At 34.5% G+C, this 22,223-nt stretch overlaps 1 protein-coding gene across 1 annotated transcript in view; it reads left to right on the top strand.

Moving 5' to 3' along the window:
* The window catches only part of SCN3A (sodium voltage-gated channel alpha subunit 3), a 79,877-nt gene that overhangs the window by 1,460 nt on the left and 56,194 nt on the right, over positions 1-22,223 (top strand). Inside the window, exons 2-9 of the mRNA XM_087861126.1 lie at positions 4,289-4,407; positions 7,766-7,855; positions 12,032-12,160; positions 12,828-12,919; positions 13,754-14,026; positions 14,233-14,296; positions 18,962-19,103; positions 20,220-20,426. Of these exons, the coding sequence (XP_087717252.1) occupies positions 4,289-4,407; positions 7,766-7,855; positions 12,032-12,160; positions 12,828-12,919; positions 13,754-14,026; positions 14,233-14,296; positions 18,962-19,103; positions 20,220-20,426 (1,116 nt within the window). The remainder of the gene's footprint in view (positions 1-4,288; positions 4,408-7,765; positions 7,856-12,031; positions 12,161-12,827; positions 12,920-13,753; positions 14,027-14,232; positions 14,297-18,961; positions 19,104-20,219; positions 20,427-22,223) is intronic.

Here is a 22,223-nt window from a genome sequence, read left to right as displayed (position 1 = left end):
AATAGCAAGCTTTAACGTGCTTTCTATAGGTCATAAAATCAATTTAAATAGTTAAACAGGCTTTTCTTTTTCCTTTGAAACTAGATTCATGAAGGTGGCACTTAATATAGATTCACATATTTTTAAAAGTAAATTATTCCAGAACTCCACTATAGAAGTGATAAGGAAAATTTTGAAATTTAGTTACTGTATTATTACACATGATGATGACAGTGAGACATCCCCCAAGAAACTAGAATAAAATTCTCCTTAAAATTACTGATTCAAAGTATATATTTGCAAAGATGTCTTTAAGAGACAGGCGTATGCTTACTCTGACATGCTTAAAAGTATTAGCTACTTAAAGAAAGGAAGTATCCTTAAGTAAGGAAATTGGTAAGATTAAGGGGTGGGGAGAATAAGAGAGACAAACACCAGCATTTTCCAAGGGAAACAGATCTTAAGTAGCAGCCCTGAAAGCATTTTCCTCCCCAAATCAAGAGCATTTCATTGTAGAGGGGCTACACGGAGCTACCTAACAGAGGTGTCATTAAGTATTGTGCAGCTTTGATTAAGTCAGCTTGTTTGGACCCCACCCTCAGCAAAGAACCTTCTTATTATAATTTGTCTTCCTACAGATCTGCTTTAAAGGAAAGAATATGCTGGTTATGCCACTGCAATTATTTCAGTCCATGTGACAGTAATACATCTCCTTGTAAATAAGTAGTTTGGCATTCTGATTTTGTATGTCAGGCTTTCAGGCTTGGTTAATGTGAGTCTGCTGCTAAGAAACAGAATTGTTCTCTGTGTGCTAACAAAGTCAGTTTTTATTGCCTCCCTGTCTGAGAACCAGACTTGGACCTTGATTTATTCCTGGTGGCCATGCTCCATCTTGGGAGACATCTAGACTATTTACTTTTTACTGTTGGTGCACTGCCTTTCTTTATGAAGTATCTACAAAAAGGAAGACTGAGGTGATACTGAAGAAAAAGGTAGTCTGTGATTGTTAGGATTGAAGGAGCTAATGTAAGAAGCTAATGGAAAAGTTCTGGAATTTGAAAATATGGTATGAAGTTTATGTTAAGTATATGAATAATGCAGGTGAAAGGCACTTCAAAACTGTGAAGCATTATGTAACAGTTTGCTGCCATTATGATATATTTTACATACTTAATTTAATCAGATAATCAGATGAGCCACATCACAATGTATTTCAATGGTGTTTAAGTTGACCAGGTAATAGCTGAAAAATAGTTACAGTGATAATCATGGCAGCCTACGTTTGTTGTGTTCCTACTTTGTCAGGCACCGTTTCAGTGCTTTAAGTGGCATAATTCATTAAATATTCCAAGAACCAGTCAAGCAAGTACTATGTTAGCCTCATTTTACACATAGGGATGTCTAAGCCCAGAGAGGTTAAGTAAGTTGCCCAAGTCATACTCCATAAGTGGTGAATTCAGGGATTAAACCCAGGCAGTCAGAGCTCTTAAGCACTAAGCAACACTCTACACGACATTTATTAATAAAATGAAAGAAAACATTAAAAAATTGGTTGTATACTTTTTTGAATTCTATGCTTGATATGGTCCTAATCAGAGATGTAAAGCTTACTCTTGCCTCAAGTAGTAAAAATTTTAGTGAACCTATAAGATGTATATTTATTTGGGAAAAAGCAAGCAGCATTCCAGAGTGATCAATTAGTTTGACATGCTTTCAACTATAACATTCATCACCTTAGTACCAATATGTAGTGATTTTTTTAAGTCACATCCTTATTTATCATTACTTGGAGACCAGATTTTGGAGCTATTTATCCCTCCTCCAATTTCTGTCACTCCAATAATTTTGTTTAGGTACCTCTCTCAATAACTACAGAGTCCCAAATTTCAAGTATCTTCCTTGTAAGTTTTCACTATACAGGATATTAGTATTTTATTCCACATTTCTCAGAACTCAAAGTTTTGTGTTAGGTGGTGTTCCCCAGAAATAAACTGAAATTGGGCCTGCTCTGTTCCAGAACCTGAAAATTCAATGAAGATGCCCTTGGCATGTCATTTTTAATCCCATTATTTCCACAAAGGCTAATCTTTCAGGAGAGCGGAGGATTCCATGTTGAAAGGGACAGTTCATTCCTGTCACTCTGTTTTTGGAGATTTTTCAAAATAAATTCCTTCTTAATGTTACAAGTGGTGACTGCTTTTTCAGGGAAATTGCCTCACAAAAGCACGAGTAAATGCACTTTGAATTATTGTGAACTTTACGTCATTGAATGCCTAAACAGATCTAGATTGTTTGCAATAGTAAATGATCTAATCCTGTGAATTCAAGAAAATCCTTTAATGCATTTGTGCTTCGAGGCCAGTTTTCCCAATACCACTGCCCCTTATGGACGATCTCAATGCTAGTAAAAAAGTTTACTTGCCCTCCTTATAGAATTGTTCAAATTTATAGATTACAGTCATGGAAAATGGTTGGTTAGGTAATGCTTGGCTCCATGGTCTTGAATACAAAAGGGCAATGTATGGAGAAATCGTTTTCTGTGTCCTTTATACTCAAAATATAAATATTTCTGTCTACCTATTCGAACACTACCATGTTGTCAATGAACATGATTGTATGGGATATAGCCCTTAGTTTAACAGTAAAAACATATTATTAAGCAAATGGATATATTGATGTCTTAAAGGTAAATGGCATCTTAAAGGTAAGCCTGCACCTAATTAAAACAACTATTTATGTTCAAACCACACTATTAAATACTGTGAAAAAAACGGAGAAAAAGTAGATTACAGGCTTTTATGCTTAATGGTTTATAACAACTTCTAACCTAGTCCTCAGTGGAATGAACCCTACATGTAAATTGCTACTTGACTGTAATTACAAGCAACATGCCAATGTGTGCAAATTAATATACTAAGACTTACTGGTAAAGGAAAACAATTAGGGAGTGATTAGAAGGCAGTGATTTATCTGGAAAGACATGATGGAGGAGGTGATTTTGATAACTGAGGACATTTTCTGAGAGTAGGGCTTTTCAACCCTGCCTGCATATTAGAATTACCTGAGGAAATTTTTAAAATAATACCCACGTCTTGCCCATCCTCCAGAAATTCTGATTCAATTGGTTCTGAGTAGGACCCAAATACTGGCGATTTTAAAATCACCTCAGAAGATTCTAATATGCAGGGGCGCCTGGGTGGCTCAGTCATTTAAGTGTCTGCCTTCGGCTCAGGTTGTGGTCCCAGGGTCCTGGGATCGAGCCTCACATCAGGCTCTCTGCTCAGCAGGGAGCCTGCTTCTCCCTCTCTCCCTGCCTCCCACTGCTTGTGTGCTCTCTCTCTCTCTCTCTCTCTCTCTGTCAAATAAATGAATAAAATCTTAAAGAGAGAGAGAGAGAGATTCTAATACACAGAGAGGACTAAGAACCTTTGATATGATAGTTGGTGGGACCTCACTGTCAGGCCTGTTATGGACCTGAAATGGGGGGAGTTCATATTAGATGACCTCTCAGGGACCTCCTTCCTCTAGGATTTTATGACACGTTTTCAGAATCAGAGGGGGAAGCTGACAGGTTGTGAGTGGAACTGACAAGTGGACTGACCTGTTTGGAGCAGAGGTGCTTTAGTGGGAAAAACTGAAAGATGATCCTAGAGAGGTAGCGGGTAATCACTGGGTAGCATGGCTTAAATGCTAAATTGATGATTATAGGTTTCAGGTCATAAAATTTTAGCTACAGAATGCCCTTTGAAATGATGTATTTAAGCCTAATTCTCAATGCAGCTCTTCCTTCTCAGTATTACCAGCAGATCCACAGAGTCAGCAAAACCAGGTTATTCAGCCTGTTCGAACACTTTAAAGTAGGACAACTACCATAGGGAAAATAGAGAGGCTTCATAAACTTTAGAGTTCAAAGACTTGAAATAATTAAATTAAAAAAGATTATTTTAGTAGCAATATGTACAGAATAATCTGAAAAAGTTACCAAAGCTGGAGACAGATGGTAAGCTTTAAATAAAATTGGAGTCTGTAAAGTTAACAGTTTGATACAAAATTTTGTGTATGATCATCAGTTTGTATCAGAAAGTTGGAACTCTAGAGACAAATTAGATAATAGTAAATCACATGTTTATTTGTAGCTATATGTTAATTTAGGGGAGAAACATCTAACATATTTATAGTTACAATATACCAAATTGTTTAAATAAACACGTTTGAACAAACAAATCAGGTAAAAAGTTCTTCATGTGTTTAAGCTTTTCGAGTAAGCTACATGTCTAATCTAGTAATTTTTTTTCATATTTTTTTTCAGACTTTTATAGTATTGAACAAAGGGAAGGCAATTTTCCGATTCAGTGCCACCTCTGCCTTGTATATTTTAACTCCGCTAAACCCTGTTAGGAAAATTGCTATTAAGATTTTGGTACATTCATATCCTTTTCATGTGACTAAATGCAATCGCTTGATTTTATAGAAAATGTCATTCTTTTATATTATTTTTAAATACTTATATTTTACATATGTTTTATATATTATATATTATTTCTTTGAGATTAATGGTGACATTGTTATTTAATCTGTTCTCATTGATTTCCTGCCATTTATAAAAAGATTAGTATGAATGTTATGATTCTAGAAGTAAAAATGAAGTATGTTAGTGAACGTGTAAGTGAAACATACTGTGTAGAAGGAACAACAGCAAATCTACTTCACACTTTTATTACAATGATAGTCAAAAACCATACAAACAAGGACAGAATAGGTATGGGTTTCAAGAAAATTCTCCAACAGGCAATGATAAAATAGAAAGGTATTCAGAGGCTGTGTTTAAGAGTGGGCATTTTTTTAATTTTTATTTTTTTGTCTTTATTTAAATTCCTGTTAGTTTAACATACAGTGTTAATATTGGTATTGAGTATACAATTTAGTGATTCAACACTTTCATACAATACCCAGTGCTCATCACAAGTGCACTCCGTAATCCCTACCACCTATTTAACCCATTCCCCATTCCCCTACCCTCTGGTAACCATCAGTTTGTTCTCTATAGGTAAGAGTCTATTTCTTGGTTTGCCTCTTTTTCCTCCTATGATCATTTGTTTTGTTTCTTAAATTCCACATACAAGTGAAATCATATGGTATTTGTTCACTGACTGACTTGTATCACTTAGCATTATATCCTCTAGTTCCATCCATGTTGTTGCAAATAGCAAGATTTCAATCTTTTTTATAGCTGAATAATATTCCAGTGTGTGTGTGTGTGTGTGTGTGTGTGTGTGTACACCACATCTTCTTTATTTATTCATTAGTTGATGGACATTGGGGTCTTTCCATAATTTGACTATTGTAGGTAATGCTGTTGTAAACATTGCATGTATCCCTTTGAATTAGTATTTTTGTATTCTTTGGATAGATACCTAGTAGTACAACTGCTGGATTGTAGGGTAGTTCTATTTTTAACCTTTTGAGGAGACTCCATATTGTCTTTCAGAGTAGCTGTACCAGTTTGCATTCCCGCTAACAGTGTAAAAGGTTCCCCTTTCTCAGCAACCTTGCCAACACCATTTGTTTCTTGTGAAATGTTATCATTTTTTTTCTTTTTCAAATTTTTATTTAAATTCTAGTTAGTTAACATATAGTGTAATACTGGTTTCAGGAGTAGAATTTAGTGATCCATCACTTAGATATAACACCCAATGCTCGACACAAGTGCCCTCCTTAATACCCATCACTCATGTAGCCCATTCCCCACCCACCTCCCCTCCATTAATCCTATAGTTAAGAGTCTCTTATGGTTTCTTTCCCTTTTTTTTCCCCCTTCCCCTATGTTCATCTGTCTTATTTCTTAAGTTCCACATATGAATGAAATCATATAGTATTTGTCTTTCTCTGACTGACTTATTTCAGTTAGCATAATACACTCTAGCTCCATCCACATCATTGCAAATGGCAAGATTTCTTTCTTTTTGATGGCTGAGTAATATTCCACTGTGTGTGTGTGTGTGTGTGTGTGTGTGTGTGTGTGTGTGTGTACACATACCACATCTTTTTTATCCATTCATCAGTTGATGGACATTTGGGCTCTTTCCATAATTTGGTTATTGTTTATAATGCTGCTATAAACATCAGGGTGCATGTGCCCCTTTGAATCAGTATTTTTTTTATCCTTTGGGTAAATACCTAGTAGTGCAATTGCTGGGTCACAGGGTAGTTCTATTTGTAACTTTTGGAGAAACTTCCATACTGTTTTCCAGAGTGGCTGCACCAGTTTGCATTCTCATTAAGAGTGTAAGAGGGTTCCCCTTTCTCCACATCCTCACCAACTGTTGTTTCCTGTGTTGTTAATTTTAGCCATTCTGACAGGGGTGAGGTGATATCTCATTGTAGTTTTGATTTGTATTTCCTTGGTGATGAGTGATGTCAAACATCTTTTCATGTGTCTGTTGGCCATCTGTATGTCTTCTTTGGAAAAATTGTCTATTCATATCTTCTGCCCATTTTTTAATTGGATTATTTGGTTTTGGGGTGTTGAGCTTTGTAAGTTCTTCATATATTTTGGATACTAATCCTTTATCAGATATGTCATTTGCAAATAATCTCCCATTCTGTAAGTTGCCTTTCAGCTTTGTTGATTATTTCCTTTGCTGTGCAGAAGATTTTTATTTTGATGACGTCCCAATAGTTTATTACTGCTTTTGTTTCCCTTGCCTCAGGAGACATATCTAGTAAGAAGCTGCTATGGCCGATGTCAAGGAGATTATGACCTGTGTTCTCCTCTAGATTTTAATGGTTTCATGTCTCACATTTAGGTCTTTAATCAAGAATGAGAATTTTATATAGACAGATTCAAAATAGCCTTATAAAAACTAAAAGACAAAAGACTAGAGATAGGCAAATAGGACTGAACTTTTTGAGGTTCATTTGAATTCTTTTCATTCTATTGTTTGATATTGGCAAGGATTTATATTTTTAAATAAAAGATTTACCCCAAAATAATCATAATCTTCCTTACAGTGAAGTCTGATTGAGATCCTAATAGAAATTAATTACAGCTAATTCTCAGGAAGTTTTCAAAATAGCATTTATCTGTTTAGGTATGGTGTGGACTTTAGGTTTAGGTTAGGTATGGATACAGAAGGATAGCTAGATGGCCCATTAAGTTCCCCCACAGTCTATAGTGAAAATAAAAAGTTAGAAAACAATATTAACTTATCAGGAAAAAAATTCTCTCCCTTTCCTCTTCTTTAATAAACAGTAAAAGAATGAGTCACAGCACAATAAGACTATTAAGAGTACCTAATTACAGTAGAATTCTCAGTCAATGCAATCCTTGAATATACTGGGGTATACATTCTCAGGGTTTTTATATTGCATTCATTAACATTTTGTCAGTCAGTGGTGATTTTAAATATATCTGAAGTACAACTTTAGATATAATTACATTTATATTTTTTACACTTTTACACTTATATTGTGAACTTACTTAAGAATGGTCATTTCCCCTTGCAGTGCTATTTCACATAACTGATTGGAATGCAGAATTCTCATTGCTTAAAATAGAGACCTCTTTCCATTAAATACAGTTCTGTGAAATTTTACATTTCATGTAAAATGAAAAAGAGCAGACTAAGAATGTATGAGAGGCTTTGAGGTTTCTTATTACTTTTGCCATTGTTTTAAAACAAATAAGACAAATTTCACAGGTAACTTTGATGATTTTTTTTGGTATTGGATTGTTTGTAAATGGCCATGATAAAATACTAGCATTTATTCCTTAACTATAATCTACTTTATTCAGCATGCTTATCATGTGCACTATTTTGACCAACTGCGTATTTATGACCTTGAGTAACCCTCCAGACTGGACGAAGAATGTAGAGTAAGTAAGAATGACTTCTTCGAATGAGAAATGCACACTCAAATTCTCTAGCAATCGCATTATGGTTATGTTCTGAGAAGTTTTAGGCTTTGTGGAGTCAGGCTAAAAACTTCTAAGAAAAAATTATTTCCATAACATGAAAGAAGATAAGGGAAGTTCTTTGGGGGAGTTTCTCTTCTATGAGGTAAGTATTCTTTCCAACAAATTCATGATAGTATCTGTTTAAGAAAGGTTATAAATAGTATATACACTAGCTGGTAAACTAAACGAATCATTTAGCATAAAAGTTAAGATTCAATCATAGTTATGCGTTTTAGATTAAAAAAAAAAAACAATGACTATTTTGGGCACCTGGGTGGCTTAATTGGTTAAGCACCTGGCTCCTGATTTCGGCTCAGGTCATGATCTCAGGGAGCCTATGTGGTGCCCTGCATCAAGCTCTGCGCTCAGCCGGGAGTCTGCTTGAGAATTCTCTCTTTCAAGTAAATTAACAAACCTTTAAAAAAAATGACTATTTGAGTAATATGATGAATAAAATTATTTTATTCTAGTATATTACTATTGTTATATTCTCATAAAACAGATAAGGTGTTTAGCACAATATTATTATATTATGTATTTTGGTTATATGTTACATCATTATATTTGGGAAAATACATTTAGGTGTTTAAGTAACTTAGATATTTAGTTATCTTTAGATATGTAGTTTATTTAGACACAGCATGTGTGCTAAAACACCATAGATGTGTTCCATAAAAGAAATAAAAGGTCTCTACAAAATCATAGCTCAAAAAATAACAGGGCTTAAAGGGAAAACATGATTAAGAGCAGATCACTCAAAACTTATGAAACTTTGTAATTAGAACACTAATAAAAACCATAACAATCCCAATAAAAACATATTGGCCTAGTTAAAGCTCTATAGACATTTGTACCTAAAATCACAGCCAGAGACTCCTTTGCAGTCTCAGACTCGAGGCCTTGTCCTTCCTCCCTTAAGATGAAGACCTGGGGACATTTCTAGCATATCATCAAAATAAAACATTTGATTTATTATTTTAATACAAAGGAAAAGGTCTAAGCACAATAGTTCTTGGACATGTTAAACTAGCCCCTGCTTCCACTAAAGAAGACTCTTATATGTCAATTTTCTGCATTAGTACAAAGGTCTTCCTTTAATGCTAAGGACGTTTTATTTAAGTGTGAAGAAAAAGATGCCACTAATTGATTCAAAACATCAATGTGCTGGGGGAAATTTTTGCATTAACTAACATAATTTCTGCATTATAACATTATTCCCTACGTTATCAGTCACATATGAGGCTATTCATGACAAAGAAACATTATTTAGTGAAACAGAAGGTGTTTAGGTTATGTAGGCTATTTATGCATTGTATAATACAATGATAAGGTTTAGTGAAAAAAATTTTCTAGTATGTTCTTGTTATTGTTGTATTTTTTAAAAGTAATATCTACTAGGAGATAAGTTATTATGACAAATATTGCCACTTCTATTTCTGTTTTTATAGGTTTCTACGAGGATTTAATGCACTATTCTAAGTCATCATTTGTCAGTTTAACACATTAAAGATTTTTTTAATAGTAGCTTGGAAATGCTCCTTAGAAATCATTTTACTAGAGAATCCAGTTCTTACGTTGAGGCAAGCAATTTAACAGAATTTTTAGTTATTATTTATGATTTGTGCATTAACAAATGGACATACCTATAAAATCCATTCTGTATGTACTCTTCCTAGAAGAAATTACTGAAGCATTTAAACATGTACAAATGTCATTTATTTGTATAACATTATGAAAAGATAGGTAAAGATCACATTTGAATATTATTACTTGAATATGCAGGTCTCTTTCTTTTCTTAGAGGGAGGGGGGGTAAATGGAAGGGGCCAAGGGAAGAGGAGAGAATCTTAAGCAGGCTCCACATCCAGCACAGAGCCCAATGTGGGGCTTAATCTCACGATCCTGAGATCATGACCTGAGTCAAAATGAAGAGTCGGATGCTTAACTGACTGAGGCACCCAGGCCCCCCCAGCAGGTCTCTCTTTTTAAAGTCATTTTTATAGATTACTATGTCCATTATGAAAATGGTCTTACCCCTACAAAAGGTTTTAACTTCATTCAGTGGGAAAACTTTGCACAGGTTTCCTGATCGTTTAACAGGATCATTCATTACTTGACAGCAAAGTAGAAGGAAAACAAGCAAAATTAGTGGTTACAGCCAACAAGCCAAACCAAATAAACGAGAGGGCAAAGAAAGAACTCAGTTCTGATATGAAAACAAGTCACTGGTAGCATAAACAGTCCAAATACAAAGAGATGATATGCACAGCATAGGCTGAGGACCATATGGTATAGTGAGGGTCATGTTATGAAAGGCAGGCAGATCTATAGACATCGTAATTACAGGAAAAAAAACCTGGGTGACATGGACAGAATCAATAATATGATTAGGAGCCTAGTGGGGCAGAGCTAAGAAGGATCAAGGTCCCCTTGATTCTCACTTACCTGTTCAGTCGAGCTTGCTAATAGGCACTTCTGAACACCTGTTCTGGGCAAAGCTCTGCCTCACATGTTAAGCTCCAGGACACTCTTCCTTGGATAGCTATCAACAAAAACAGGGATAGGAATAGGGACTTTAATCTTAGATAATTTAGAATTGCTTAAGCAAAGACCATAGGACATTAACCATTAATGTGATAAATAAAACGTACATTGACCTGTCTCTTACAGCTTTTCACAAGGTAGCTAGCTCTGAACAAAAATGTCAGAGTGATTATGTGTAATGTGCAAAGGTCCAAACTAAAACAAAAGTAAATGTAAGCTTGGCACTGTAAATTATATCTTTTCCTAAAGAGGTCAGCTATTTCATGATAAGTAAAGATAGCAATTATATTTATTCCTCAAAAAATCAACTGAATTATTTTAAAAAGGAAGAGGAATGTTCTTAGGAAAACTTAATGTGAAGATTTCTGCACAGATTTTCCTCTTATTTCTTTGTTCCCTCATCTGATAGAAATTTCTGCAGAAAACAATGCAGAAATAACTCTCTTAACTTTACTCACATACAAAATACTACTAGATGGGAAATATAATTAATTTTAATATGAGTAAATCTAATATTTGTGGCTTGGGTGAAATAATCTCAAGGATAATCTTAAATTGCACTTTTTAAAAGAACACAATATTGAAAAACAAGTACTCTTTCTCAACTATTTTTGGAAGAAACAGAAATAATATTGTCAACACTCAAAGGAGAGAGGGCTAAAAATGCACTAAATATCAAACAATACATAGAAAAGGCTTTCACCATTTTGGAGGCTGAAATTTGAATGTGAGCACATTTAAATTATTTGGCTCAACAGTACAGAAATGGTAGCTGATGAAGGTAAGAATCAGAAATTTGGTTTCGCTCTGAGTTTTGGTAATTATGTCAGTGCGCACACATAAAATATTAATAAATTTAATTTTTCTTGTGTAGATATGTATGAGAGAAGCAGTTTTAAAACTCTATGCCTGACTCTTAAAGATAAAAATGGGAAGCATATTTTCTAGATTAGACATGGGAAATACGCTTAAAAATTTCTAATCATTAATAAATTTGAATGAAATATTTTATTATAAATAAATAAATCCAAGAAATTTTACCTCAAGAGCTGTGTTGTCTAATGAGGGAGACACTAGCCACATGTGAAACCTGAAATTTGTCTAGTCTTAGTTGTTGAAATAATATTTTAGATATGTTGGTTTAAATAAAATATAATATGAAAATTAAATTCACTTGTTTTTCCTTACTTTTGTTATTTGGCTACTGAAAATTTGAAAACTACATATTTAGCTTGTATTATATTTTAATCAAACAGTGTTGCTCTAGAGGGTCAAGCTTGATCATTATCCATAGAACTCGTGAAACTCTTATCCTAAAGTCTAAATAGTTAAGCAAGATCAGATTCTTTGGGGAAGATACTATCTCTTCAGTTCAACCCTTTACTCAGGTTTATAAGATTAATTAGACTAGTCAAGTCTTTGTAAATGGAAATATGAAATAAGATTTTAGCAAATTAAAAAACCACAAAAGGATAAGATTTGCCACATTTGAAACCATGTATATTAGCAGCTCAAACAAAATTGTTAATTTTTATTTGGATGCTTTTCCTAGGTACACATTCACTGGAATCTACACCTTTGAGTCACTCATAAAAATCTTAGCAAGAGGGTTTTGCTTAGAAGATTTTACATTCCTTCGTGATCCATGGAACTGGCTGGATTTCAGTGTCATTGTGATGGCGTGAGTATTTTTGAAAGTTGTTAAGCTCAAAGGAATGAAAATAGTTGTAGCACAAACCAGGTGGTTGTGACATATTTTAAATGCAGAGTTTGCTTATTAGTTAAATTAACTATATGCCTCATATATTTTGAGAACAGACATTAGACTACATATAGTAAGGTAAATCTTACTTGCTGGTAAATGAGCAATAAACAATTACTTTGATGTCATATAGTCTTCCACTTCATCAAAATGAAGTTATTCATTGAGCGGAATACCTCCAATTGTACTTTCATTTCTTACAAACTTGTTCATATTAGTGAAAATTACATTGAAATAAGGCAGCAAAATTTAATTCCCTAAAAGCAGCTTTCAGCATATGGCACCCTGAGGTCTGTAGCAATTCCATTTGTTAAACTCAAGGGGCTCTATACACCAAACCCAGCTTTCATTCTTTATTTAGTATAAACTTTGCCAAAACTATCAGTAACTTTGATTTAATTCTACAGGTATGTAACAGAATTTGTAAGCCTAGGCAATGTTTCAGCCCTTCGAACTTTCAGAGTCTTGAGAGCTCTGAAAACTATTTCTGTAATTCCAGGTAAGAAACTGGTGTAAGATGACAGGCTCCTTGTATCTCCAACTTTTCTTGTGTATTATTGTGTTGTGTGTGAACTCCCTATTACAGATACGTGACAGAGTTTGTGGACCTGGGCAATGTCTCAGCGCTGAGAACATTCAGAGTTCTCCGAGCACTGAAAACAATTTCAGTCATTCCAGGTGAGAGCTAGGTTAAACACTGGGGCTGACTTTAAATATACTGTAATAATATTCAGGTTGAAATCACACTAGATCATTAGACTTGTTGTTTATTATTCTTGTTTGTCAACTTCAAGAATGCCAAACAATGTTTCAAAACAGTTCAGTTCCTAAAATTTTAGATATTACATGCTTATTTATAAAGTCAGCCTTTGAGTTTAACAGAGAATTGCATGAGTTGTCTATAAAAATACTAGTTTTGTGCACGTGTGTGCACTCTCTCTCATGCTTTCTCTCTCCTTCTGCATTTATGATGTAAAGTTTTCTCTTCTACAATCTGGAAAAAGCTTTGCTACCATGCCTTTACTAACTTACTTGGGTTTTACCATTCACTGCAGATCTATTCTGAAAATAGATCTTTTATAAAGGAGAAAAGATTATTCTTGAACAGCATGGCATAGAATATTTAATACTTTACAATTCTTTTCTCCTCTGAATTATTGCTACTTGTAGGCTGGTGTAAAGAATGGGTTGGAGAGAGATGCCTCATGAAACACAATCTGAAATGAAAAATAACTGCAAGTTCTTCTTTAGATGTTCATGACAACACATAAAACCACACACAAAAAAGCTTCCTGCCTAGATATTTACACTTTCATTTTAAACCTCCAGAAGCATACTATTCATAAATAAAATCTGCTTTTCATCCATTTTCCAAACCATCTGGCTATCCATAAAGCTTTGGTGTCTAAATAGCCAAGCAACCATTTATGGGAAAAGAGAATGTGTGTGACTAAGAAGACACTGCGGATTATGACTCTCTTCCTTGGATGACCTACTGCTGTCTCTCCTCAGGTTTAAAGACCATTGTAGGGGCCCTAATCCAGTCCGTGAAGAAGCTTTCTGACGTCATGATCTTGACTGTGTTCTGTCTGAGCGTGTTTGCGCTAATTGGGCTGCAGCTGTTCATGGGCAACCTGCGGAATAAATGCTTACAATGGCCCCCAAGCGATTCTGCTTTTGATACCAACACCACATCCTACTTTAATGGCACAATGGATTCAAATGGGATATTTGTTAATGTAACAATGAGTACATTTAACTGGAAGGATTATATTGAAGATGACAGTAAGAAATATTGCTACATTGTTAACCTTAGGGTTGCTGAATGAATTTTCAACTATAAATAGTTGAGGCTATGGGCTTGAAACCATCTTTGTAAATATACTTCATTGTGTCCACTTTGGAAATAACTGAGATAGTCAAACTCTCATTTTTTCCCAATGTCAGTAGGATAGATATGAAATGAAATAATTTATTCTTTATATTAACAGGTCACTTTTATGTTTTGGACGGACAAAAGGACCCTCTACTCTGTGGAAATGGCTCAGATGCAGGGTAAGAAACACAATTAAAAAAAATGTAGAACACTTTGAGAAAAAGCAGATAGGAAAAAAATACAAGGGTATACTTACATTTATATAATAGTGATGCTACCTACCTAGGAAGTACCTTCTCTGTGTTAGAGGACTGTTATCAGTTCCAAACTTATGGTCATTAAAATCACCCCTCTGGGTGAAGAACTTTTCTCCAGAATTCCATAGTTAAGCCTGATTATTATACCTGATTATTACCCCAAAGTGTGAATACCCCTAGTCTGTCTTTTTCTGTAAACCCATCAGAGCTGTTTAATAAATACAGGGAACATTTTGATTGTTGTAGGTATGTGTTGATGTGATAAGTTTTGCTCTGGCTGGAAAAGATCCAGAATGTAACATGATCTTCAGCAGTTGGGAAACTGCCTCAAGAGAGTTAGGTATTCTTGAAATAGCATGAAAACCCCATGTGCAAAAAAGCCAAGGGACAGATATATGTCAAAGGCATGTCTAGGTCTGAGTCTGCATGCCTAATAGTTCTTTTTGGTCACATTCTGTGTGTGTAAGAGACACTTTATGTAAGAGACACTTTAATGTCTTAGCCATCCTGCTGGTCACTCATACTTAACATATTTTCCCAAGAGTATTATAAATTGATTTTAGATCAGGGTGTAGAGTAATTTTTTTAGAAGCCAAGGATAGCAACAGTTAGTGACTCTTAAACCACAGAATTTACACAGAGGTATTTTGAGTCACCCTAGAAAATGGGAAACTCAGGTGGCCGTAAAGATCTAGAAGTATTATTAAAAATGTGTATCAGTCCTGGAGATGGTGTTTGGGGGAGGGGGAGGTGTAGGAATTGTTTTTCTGATATTTTTCCTAACCTTTGTTAGGAGAATGTAGTGAATAAGAGCATGAATTCTAGAGTTCATATATATCTGGATTCAAACCCTCACTCCACCATTTACAAACTCTGACTTTGGAAAGGTGTTCTAAGCTCTCTGTATCTGAGTTTATTTATTTCTAAAATGTGGAGAGTAATATTGTCTCTTAGGGTTGTTTTGATGATTAATTACTTAATACACATAAAGCCCTTGGTTTAGCACCTAGTCCATCATAAGTGTTTATTGCATTTTAGGTATTATTTTTATTATCATGGTTAATGTAAAACCCGAGATAAAATTTTGGATAAGGTTGGATGATACATACTTTATCACTATTAAACCATAAGAATCACTACTCTTTGTTGAGTACTTAGTATGGGTTAGGTGATTTACATGGTAAAATTGATAGCCACTCTTGTTAAATATCAAATAAAATTCTAAAGAAATCTACCCAATTTCAAGACTTCCTATAAGGATACAGTAATCAAGACAGTATGGTACTGGGGAAGGAAGAGATAAATAGATGAACGAAACGGAATAGACACCCCCCCCAAAATAATAGACCTACACAAATATAATCGACTAATTTTTGACAGAGGAAAATTCAATTCAATGGAGACAGTAAAGTTTTTCAAACAAATTGTGCTGGAGCAATTGGAAATCCATATGCAAAGAAATGAACCTAGATACAGATCTCACACTTTACACAAGAACTAACTCAAAATCAACCATAGACCTAAATGTAAAATACAAAACCATAACTTCTTTAAGAAAGCATAAAATAAAATCTGTACGATTTCAGATTTGGTGGTAAGTTTTAAACACCAAGAACCCAATCCATGAAAGAAAAAATTGATAAGTTGGACTTAATTAAAATTAAAAACTTCTGCTCTGCAGAGACACTATAAAGGGAAAGAAAAAACAAGCCATAATTGGGAGAAAATGTTTGCAAAACATTTATCTGAAAAAAGACTTGTATCCAAACTATACAAAACATTTTTAAAACTCGACAAAAAGAAAACAAATAACACGATTTAAAAATTGGCAAAAATCTGGACGCCCTACAAAAGAATATATACAAATGGTTAATAAGGATATATAAAGATGCTAAACATCATTTGTCATTAGGGAATTGAAAGTTAAAACAACAATAGATTACTACTATATACCTATTAGAATGGCTAAAAACCAAAAAAAACTGGTAATACCAACTGCTGGTGAGGATACAGAACAACAGGAATTCTCATTCATTGCTGATGGGAATGCAAAATAGTGCAACCATTTTGGAAAACAATTTGGCAGTTTATTACAAAATAAACACAGTCTAACCATATGATCCAGCAATTTCCCTACTAGATATTTAGCCAATTAACTTGAACATGCATGTGAGTATTTATAACAGTTGTATTAATAATCACAAGAAACTGGAAACAATCAAGATGTCCCACAACAGGTGAATGGATAAATATGATGTACTCATCCAGTGAAATATTATTCAGTGATAAAAAGAAGATGAGCTATCAAGCCATACAAAGACACTGATGAACCTTAAATACATATTAATACATGAAAAGAAGGAGGCCCATCTGAAAAACCTATATTTTTCTGATTCAAATTACATAACATTCTGAAAAAGATAAACAACAGAAATGATTTACAAAAATCAGTGTTTTTCAAGGGTTCAGAGTAAGGGGTTGATTGGGTGATGTGTGGGGGATTCTTTAGGGTGAAGAAACTTCTGTATGATTCTGTAATGGTGAACATTAAGCATTTGTCAAAGCTCATTGAACTTAACAGCACAAAGAGTTAACAGTATATGCAAATTTTAAAAAAGCACTTGTATGGTTGAAATACAGACTGTAACAAAGGGATACAGATATATTTATAATGTATGAAATAACCTCACTGAAGGAGTAGGAGAATAAGTGTTGATCTAAACAACTTTGGAAATGGGTGGAGTCTGTAAGGCAAAGGCAAAAAAAAAAAAAAACTGTACTCTAGTTGGTAAAGTTGTTTCCCATGCTAGTATGGATTAACAATCCTGAAATTACTATGCATGTATACTAGTACTGAACAATTAAGTATATAGATAGTAGATGACAGAAGCCAGCCACTTTTGGAGTGAGAAGTTATAGATAAGCAAAAGTAGGAGTCTAGAATGATATCATGTGGTAATGAAATAGGGTTGAAGAGAGTATGATGTCCTATTTAGCTTAACAGAGGCACAGATGTTTACATATACATATACATATACACGTTATCAGAAACCAGATCTGGGTGGTATGGTTATTGCTAAGGCAGTGTCACTGCTTCTAGGCCCTCAGTTGACAAAGCGAGGAGATATATGTGTACACACACACACACACACACACACACCGACACTTGTCCTGGGTTCTAATACTGTTCTCCAGTAAAAGAACAAGGACTTCTTGGGGAAATTGCTGACACTAGAGCAGGAAATATAAAAGATGAGTCTGAAGCACGTTGTAGTGCCACAAAGTAAGAAAGTGCTAAAAAACAAACAAAAACAAAACACACAGAACCATGGGGTTACATCAAAGAGATACAGGAATTAATGGAAAAGCTCTCAATGGCCAAAACTGGAATAATTTAAGCAACAAAATAAATAAAACAATTAAATTAAAATTCGAAGCATGAAATGAATATCATGAGTACCTACTCAGAAATAAATGATTGAGTAAGTAAATAGATAAATAAATAAATGAGAGATAACAGACAAATCCCCCATGCAAAAGAATTCCAAGTAATTTGTGTACATGCTGTACTCTTAGAAAGGTGGAACATAATGTGGGGGCTGCACATAGTGACTTTATTCCAAAGAATGCAGTATGGAAAAAAAAAAAAGAAAGAGTAAATGTACACTGGAGAAACCTGACAAACATTACGTCCAATCAGGTGGCAAAAGTTAGTATCAACAGTGATAAGTCCTACTGATCACATGTACCCTGATATGATGTGACGATAATGATACTTTACCTCCTTCAAAATCCATCCCCAATCTAATTATGAGAAAAACGTCAAACAAATCCCAATTGAAAGACATTCTTCAAAATACCTGAAAGTATTCCTCAAAACTAACAAGATAATCAAAAACAAGGAAAGTCTGAGAAACGTTATCAGGAGGATCCTAAAGTGACATGGTGACTAAATGTAATGTAGTATCCTGAATGGGACCTTGAAACATAAAAAGGATATTAGGGAAAAACTGAGGAAATCTGAATGAAGTATGGACTTTGGTTAATAATAATGTATCATATTGTTTGAAGCATACCACACTAACAGATCAACAATAGAGGAAACTGGGCATGGAAACAGGGCATTTATTCTGGGCCTTCTTTGTAATTTTTCTGTAAATCTCGAATTATTCTAAAATATAAGCTTTACTTTATAAAGTTCTGCAGAAGTGCCTGCTGAAGTAGCTCATTAAGTGGTTCCCTACCCTTTGTTTTCTGGCCTTGCATTTTTAATTATTGATTCTTGCCACTTTGTAAAGAGCAGGACATTGATGATGTCAGAGGCTAAAGTGTGTGGTTGCTGCCTCTTTGCCATTCCAAATGTCCACAAATCTGACTCCTTGCATCCCGGTTTTCTATTGGTTTTCCTAATAAATTTCATCTAATAACAGTATCACTGTAAGCAATTACCTAAAGTGCTCTGGAAATGAAGGCAAGAAAATCCATCATAGACAGCAACTCTGGGTTTTGACAATTCCTATAAATCAACATCGATTGAAATAGCTATAATTGCCAACCTGATGCTAGCACCATTTCTCTCTCTTATAGCCAGTGTCCAGAAGGATACATCTGTGTGAAGGCTGGTCGAAACCCCAACTATGGATACACAAGCTTTGATACCTTTAGTTGGGCTTTCTTGTCGCTATTTCGACTCATGACTCAAGACTACTGGGAGAACCTTTACCAGTTGGTAAGTGTCTTAGTCCATTAGGGCTGCTACCACATACCACAGCCATACCACATAAATAACAGAAGTGTATTGTTTACAGTTCTGGAGACTGGGAAGTTTAAAGATCAAGATGCCAGCATGGCTTCATTTTGGCAAAGGCCCCTTTTTGGTTCATAAACTGACATCTTCTTGCTGTGTCATCACCTGCGTAGAAGATGCTAGGGATCTCTCTGGGGGTACTTTTTATAAGATACTAATCCCATTCCTGACAGCTCCACCTTCACCATCTAATCACCTCCCAAAGGCCCCACCTTCTGATACTATCACATTGGGCGTTAGGATTTCAACTTAGGAATTTTGGGGAGACACAAGCATTCAGAACACAGCAGTAAGGTTCAAATTAACATGTGTGAGATTTAATTTCATGAACATACATGATCTGATAAGTATCAATACTTGTTAATAACACTCTTGAATACAGAGGGGGGTCCAGTACAAAGCAAGTACCCCTAGAATCCCAATTGTTCATTCAGTCAGTACATGTACAATAAAAACTTTTTATATGAAGGACATTCTTCTAGGAACTATGGAAGATGAAAAGGATGTTCACGGCTTTGAGTTCATAATCTAGTTGTAGATATAAAAAGAACATGTGACAATATTTTAAAAATCAATTATATAAAAAATTTTCAAGTTAAACCCATGGTTAATTGGGGCTAGAAAAGGAGGAAAGAAAGATGTTATCTCTAGATAGTGTAGAGAGTAGGCTGCCATGGAAGCAGAACTCCATTGAAAGGAATTAAAGATAGAGTTCTTATATGTTAATAGTGGACCCCATTATGGACTGTAAGATTTTAGTGGGGTTTTGCGTATATATCCAATATATACTAATTTGAAATGTGTGTGTTTGTGTCAAATGACACTACAGTCAAGTCTCAATTTAAATATTATTTGTGTATGTGTGCGTGCACGCATGCAGGCACTTACATGTGTTCATTTTAACACCAAACAAATCTTGGTCAAAATACACTGGATGCTAAAAAGTATTCATCTCCTCACTATCTAATTATGGAAATCAAATCTTTATTGGGGGACACTACAGCAAAAACTGATGAAATTATCCTTCGTTTCCCCTAGACATTACGTGCTGCTGGGAAAACATACATGATATTTTTTGTCCTGGTGATTTTCTTGGGATCTTTCTATTTGGTGAATTTGATCCTGGCTGTGGTGGCCATGGCCTATGAGGAACAGAATCAGGCCACCTTGGAAGAGGCAGAACAGAAAGAGGCTGAATTTCAGCAAATGCTCGAACAGCTTAAAAAGCAACAAGAAGAAGCTCAGGTACTGAGTGATAATAAGCAAAGTTTTATTACTGTTATTGTTATTATTATTTTAAGTTTTAAGTAGGAATATTGTTGTAGCATAGAGGTCAAACTGGAACCAGTTTTCATTTGGTATACAAGCACTGCCATTAGAAATGAGAGAAAGCTATTTAAACCTAAAATTGTTTCTGAAGTTGAAATCAAAGGAACTTTTTGACATTATATATAAAGAAATTACTTTGGAGTAAAAAACGCATTCAGGATAAGGTAAACTACGAAAGTGTCTCATGAAACCTGACGGGAGAATCTGGCAATCAGTTTAATGTGAAAAGATACATAACTGATATTTCCAACCACTCATGTTTCATCCCTAATTATAACATTTCAGGTTTTATTCTGAAGTTAATTGATCTCAAACGTTAACAAGAAAACTTTATGTATACGTACTCTTAACCATTCTTTGGGGTTTCTGTAGCATAAAAGGTGTTTGCTACAGCCCCTATCAGGATATCAGGAAAGCATCTGCATTAGATGACAACTTTAAATTCTCATTAATATTGAAAGGCTATTTGAGCTTAGGGCATGGTGAATGGGGCACTCATGTCTTGAGGGAAGAGACAGAACAGTATTTGCTTAAAAGGAAAAAAAAAACATAAATTGAAAAGTGAAAATCATGGGAAGGAAGTAAAATCTGATTCATGGCAGTAAAAGTTCCTCTACATTTTTACCAGTACTTGGTATGGTCAGTCTTATTAGCCATTCTACTAAGTACCTCATTGTTTTATTCTGCATTTTCTTAATGACTAATGATACTCAGCATATTTTCACATTCTTATTTTCTATCTGTGTAGCTTCTATTGTGAAATGGATGTTTAAATCTTTTGCCCATTCGTTTTTTAAACTGGGCTTTTCGTTTTCTTGAGTTTTGAATTGTCTTTATATATCCTGGGAATAAGTCCTTTAGTCCTTGATGATATATATGCTTTGCAGATATTTTCTCCTAATCTGTAACTTGTCTTTTCAAGTTTCAATACTCCTATTAGTATTTCTGGATAAAAATTAAATTTGGATTAAGTATACTTTATCAAGTTTTTTTGTTTGTTTAGTCGTGCTTTTGGTGTTGTATCTAAGATATTTTTGCCAAACCAACATCATAAATATTTCCTATTTTTATTCCTAGAAGCTTTATAGTTTCATGTTTTATATTTAGGTCAATGACCCATCTTAGGTTAATTTTTGTTTAAGGTGTAGTTTTATGTTGAGTTTTTTTCTTTTGCATGTGGGTATCTAATTACTACAGCATCATTTGTTTTTGTTGTTTTTCTCTTTTTAAAATTTAATTCAATTAATTAACATATAATGTATTAGTTTCAGAGGTACAGGTCAATGATTCATTGCCTTAGATAATACCCAGTGCTCATTATATCACATGCCCTCCTTAATGTCTACCACCCAGTTACTCCATCCCCTCATCCCACCCCCCAGCAACCTTCAGTTTATTTCCTATGATTAAGAGTCTCTTACGGTTTGTCCCCCTCTCTGATTTCGTCTTGTTTTATTTTTTCCTCTCTTCCCCTATGACCCTGTTTTGTTTCTTAAATTCCACATATCAATGAGATCATATGGTGACTGTCTTTTTCTGATTTTTTTCCGCTTAGCATAATACCCTTTAGTTCCACCCACTATCAAATGCAAGATTTCATTTTTTTTTATGCCTGACTAGAATTGCATTGTATATATATATACCACATCTTCTTTACCCATTCATCTGTTGATGGACATCTGGGTTCTTTCCATAGTTTGGTTACTGTGGACA

This window comes from Ursus americanus, chromosome 1 (assembly GCF_024610735.1).
Source record: "Ursus americanus isolate L20-20 chromosome 1, mUrsAme1.1.p, whole genome shotgun sequence".
NCBI lineage: Eukaryota > Metazoa > Chordata > Mammalia > Carnivora > Ursidae > Ursus > Ursus americanus.
This window is presented reverse-complemented; position numbering and strand designations above follow the sequence as displayed.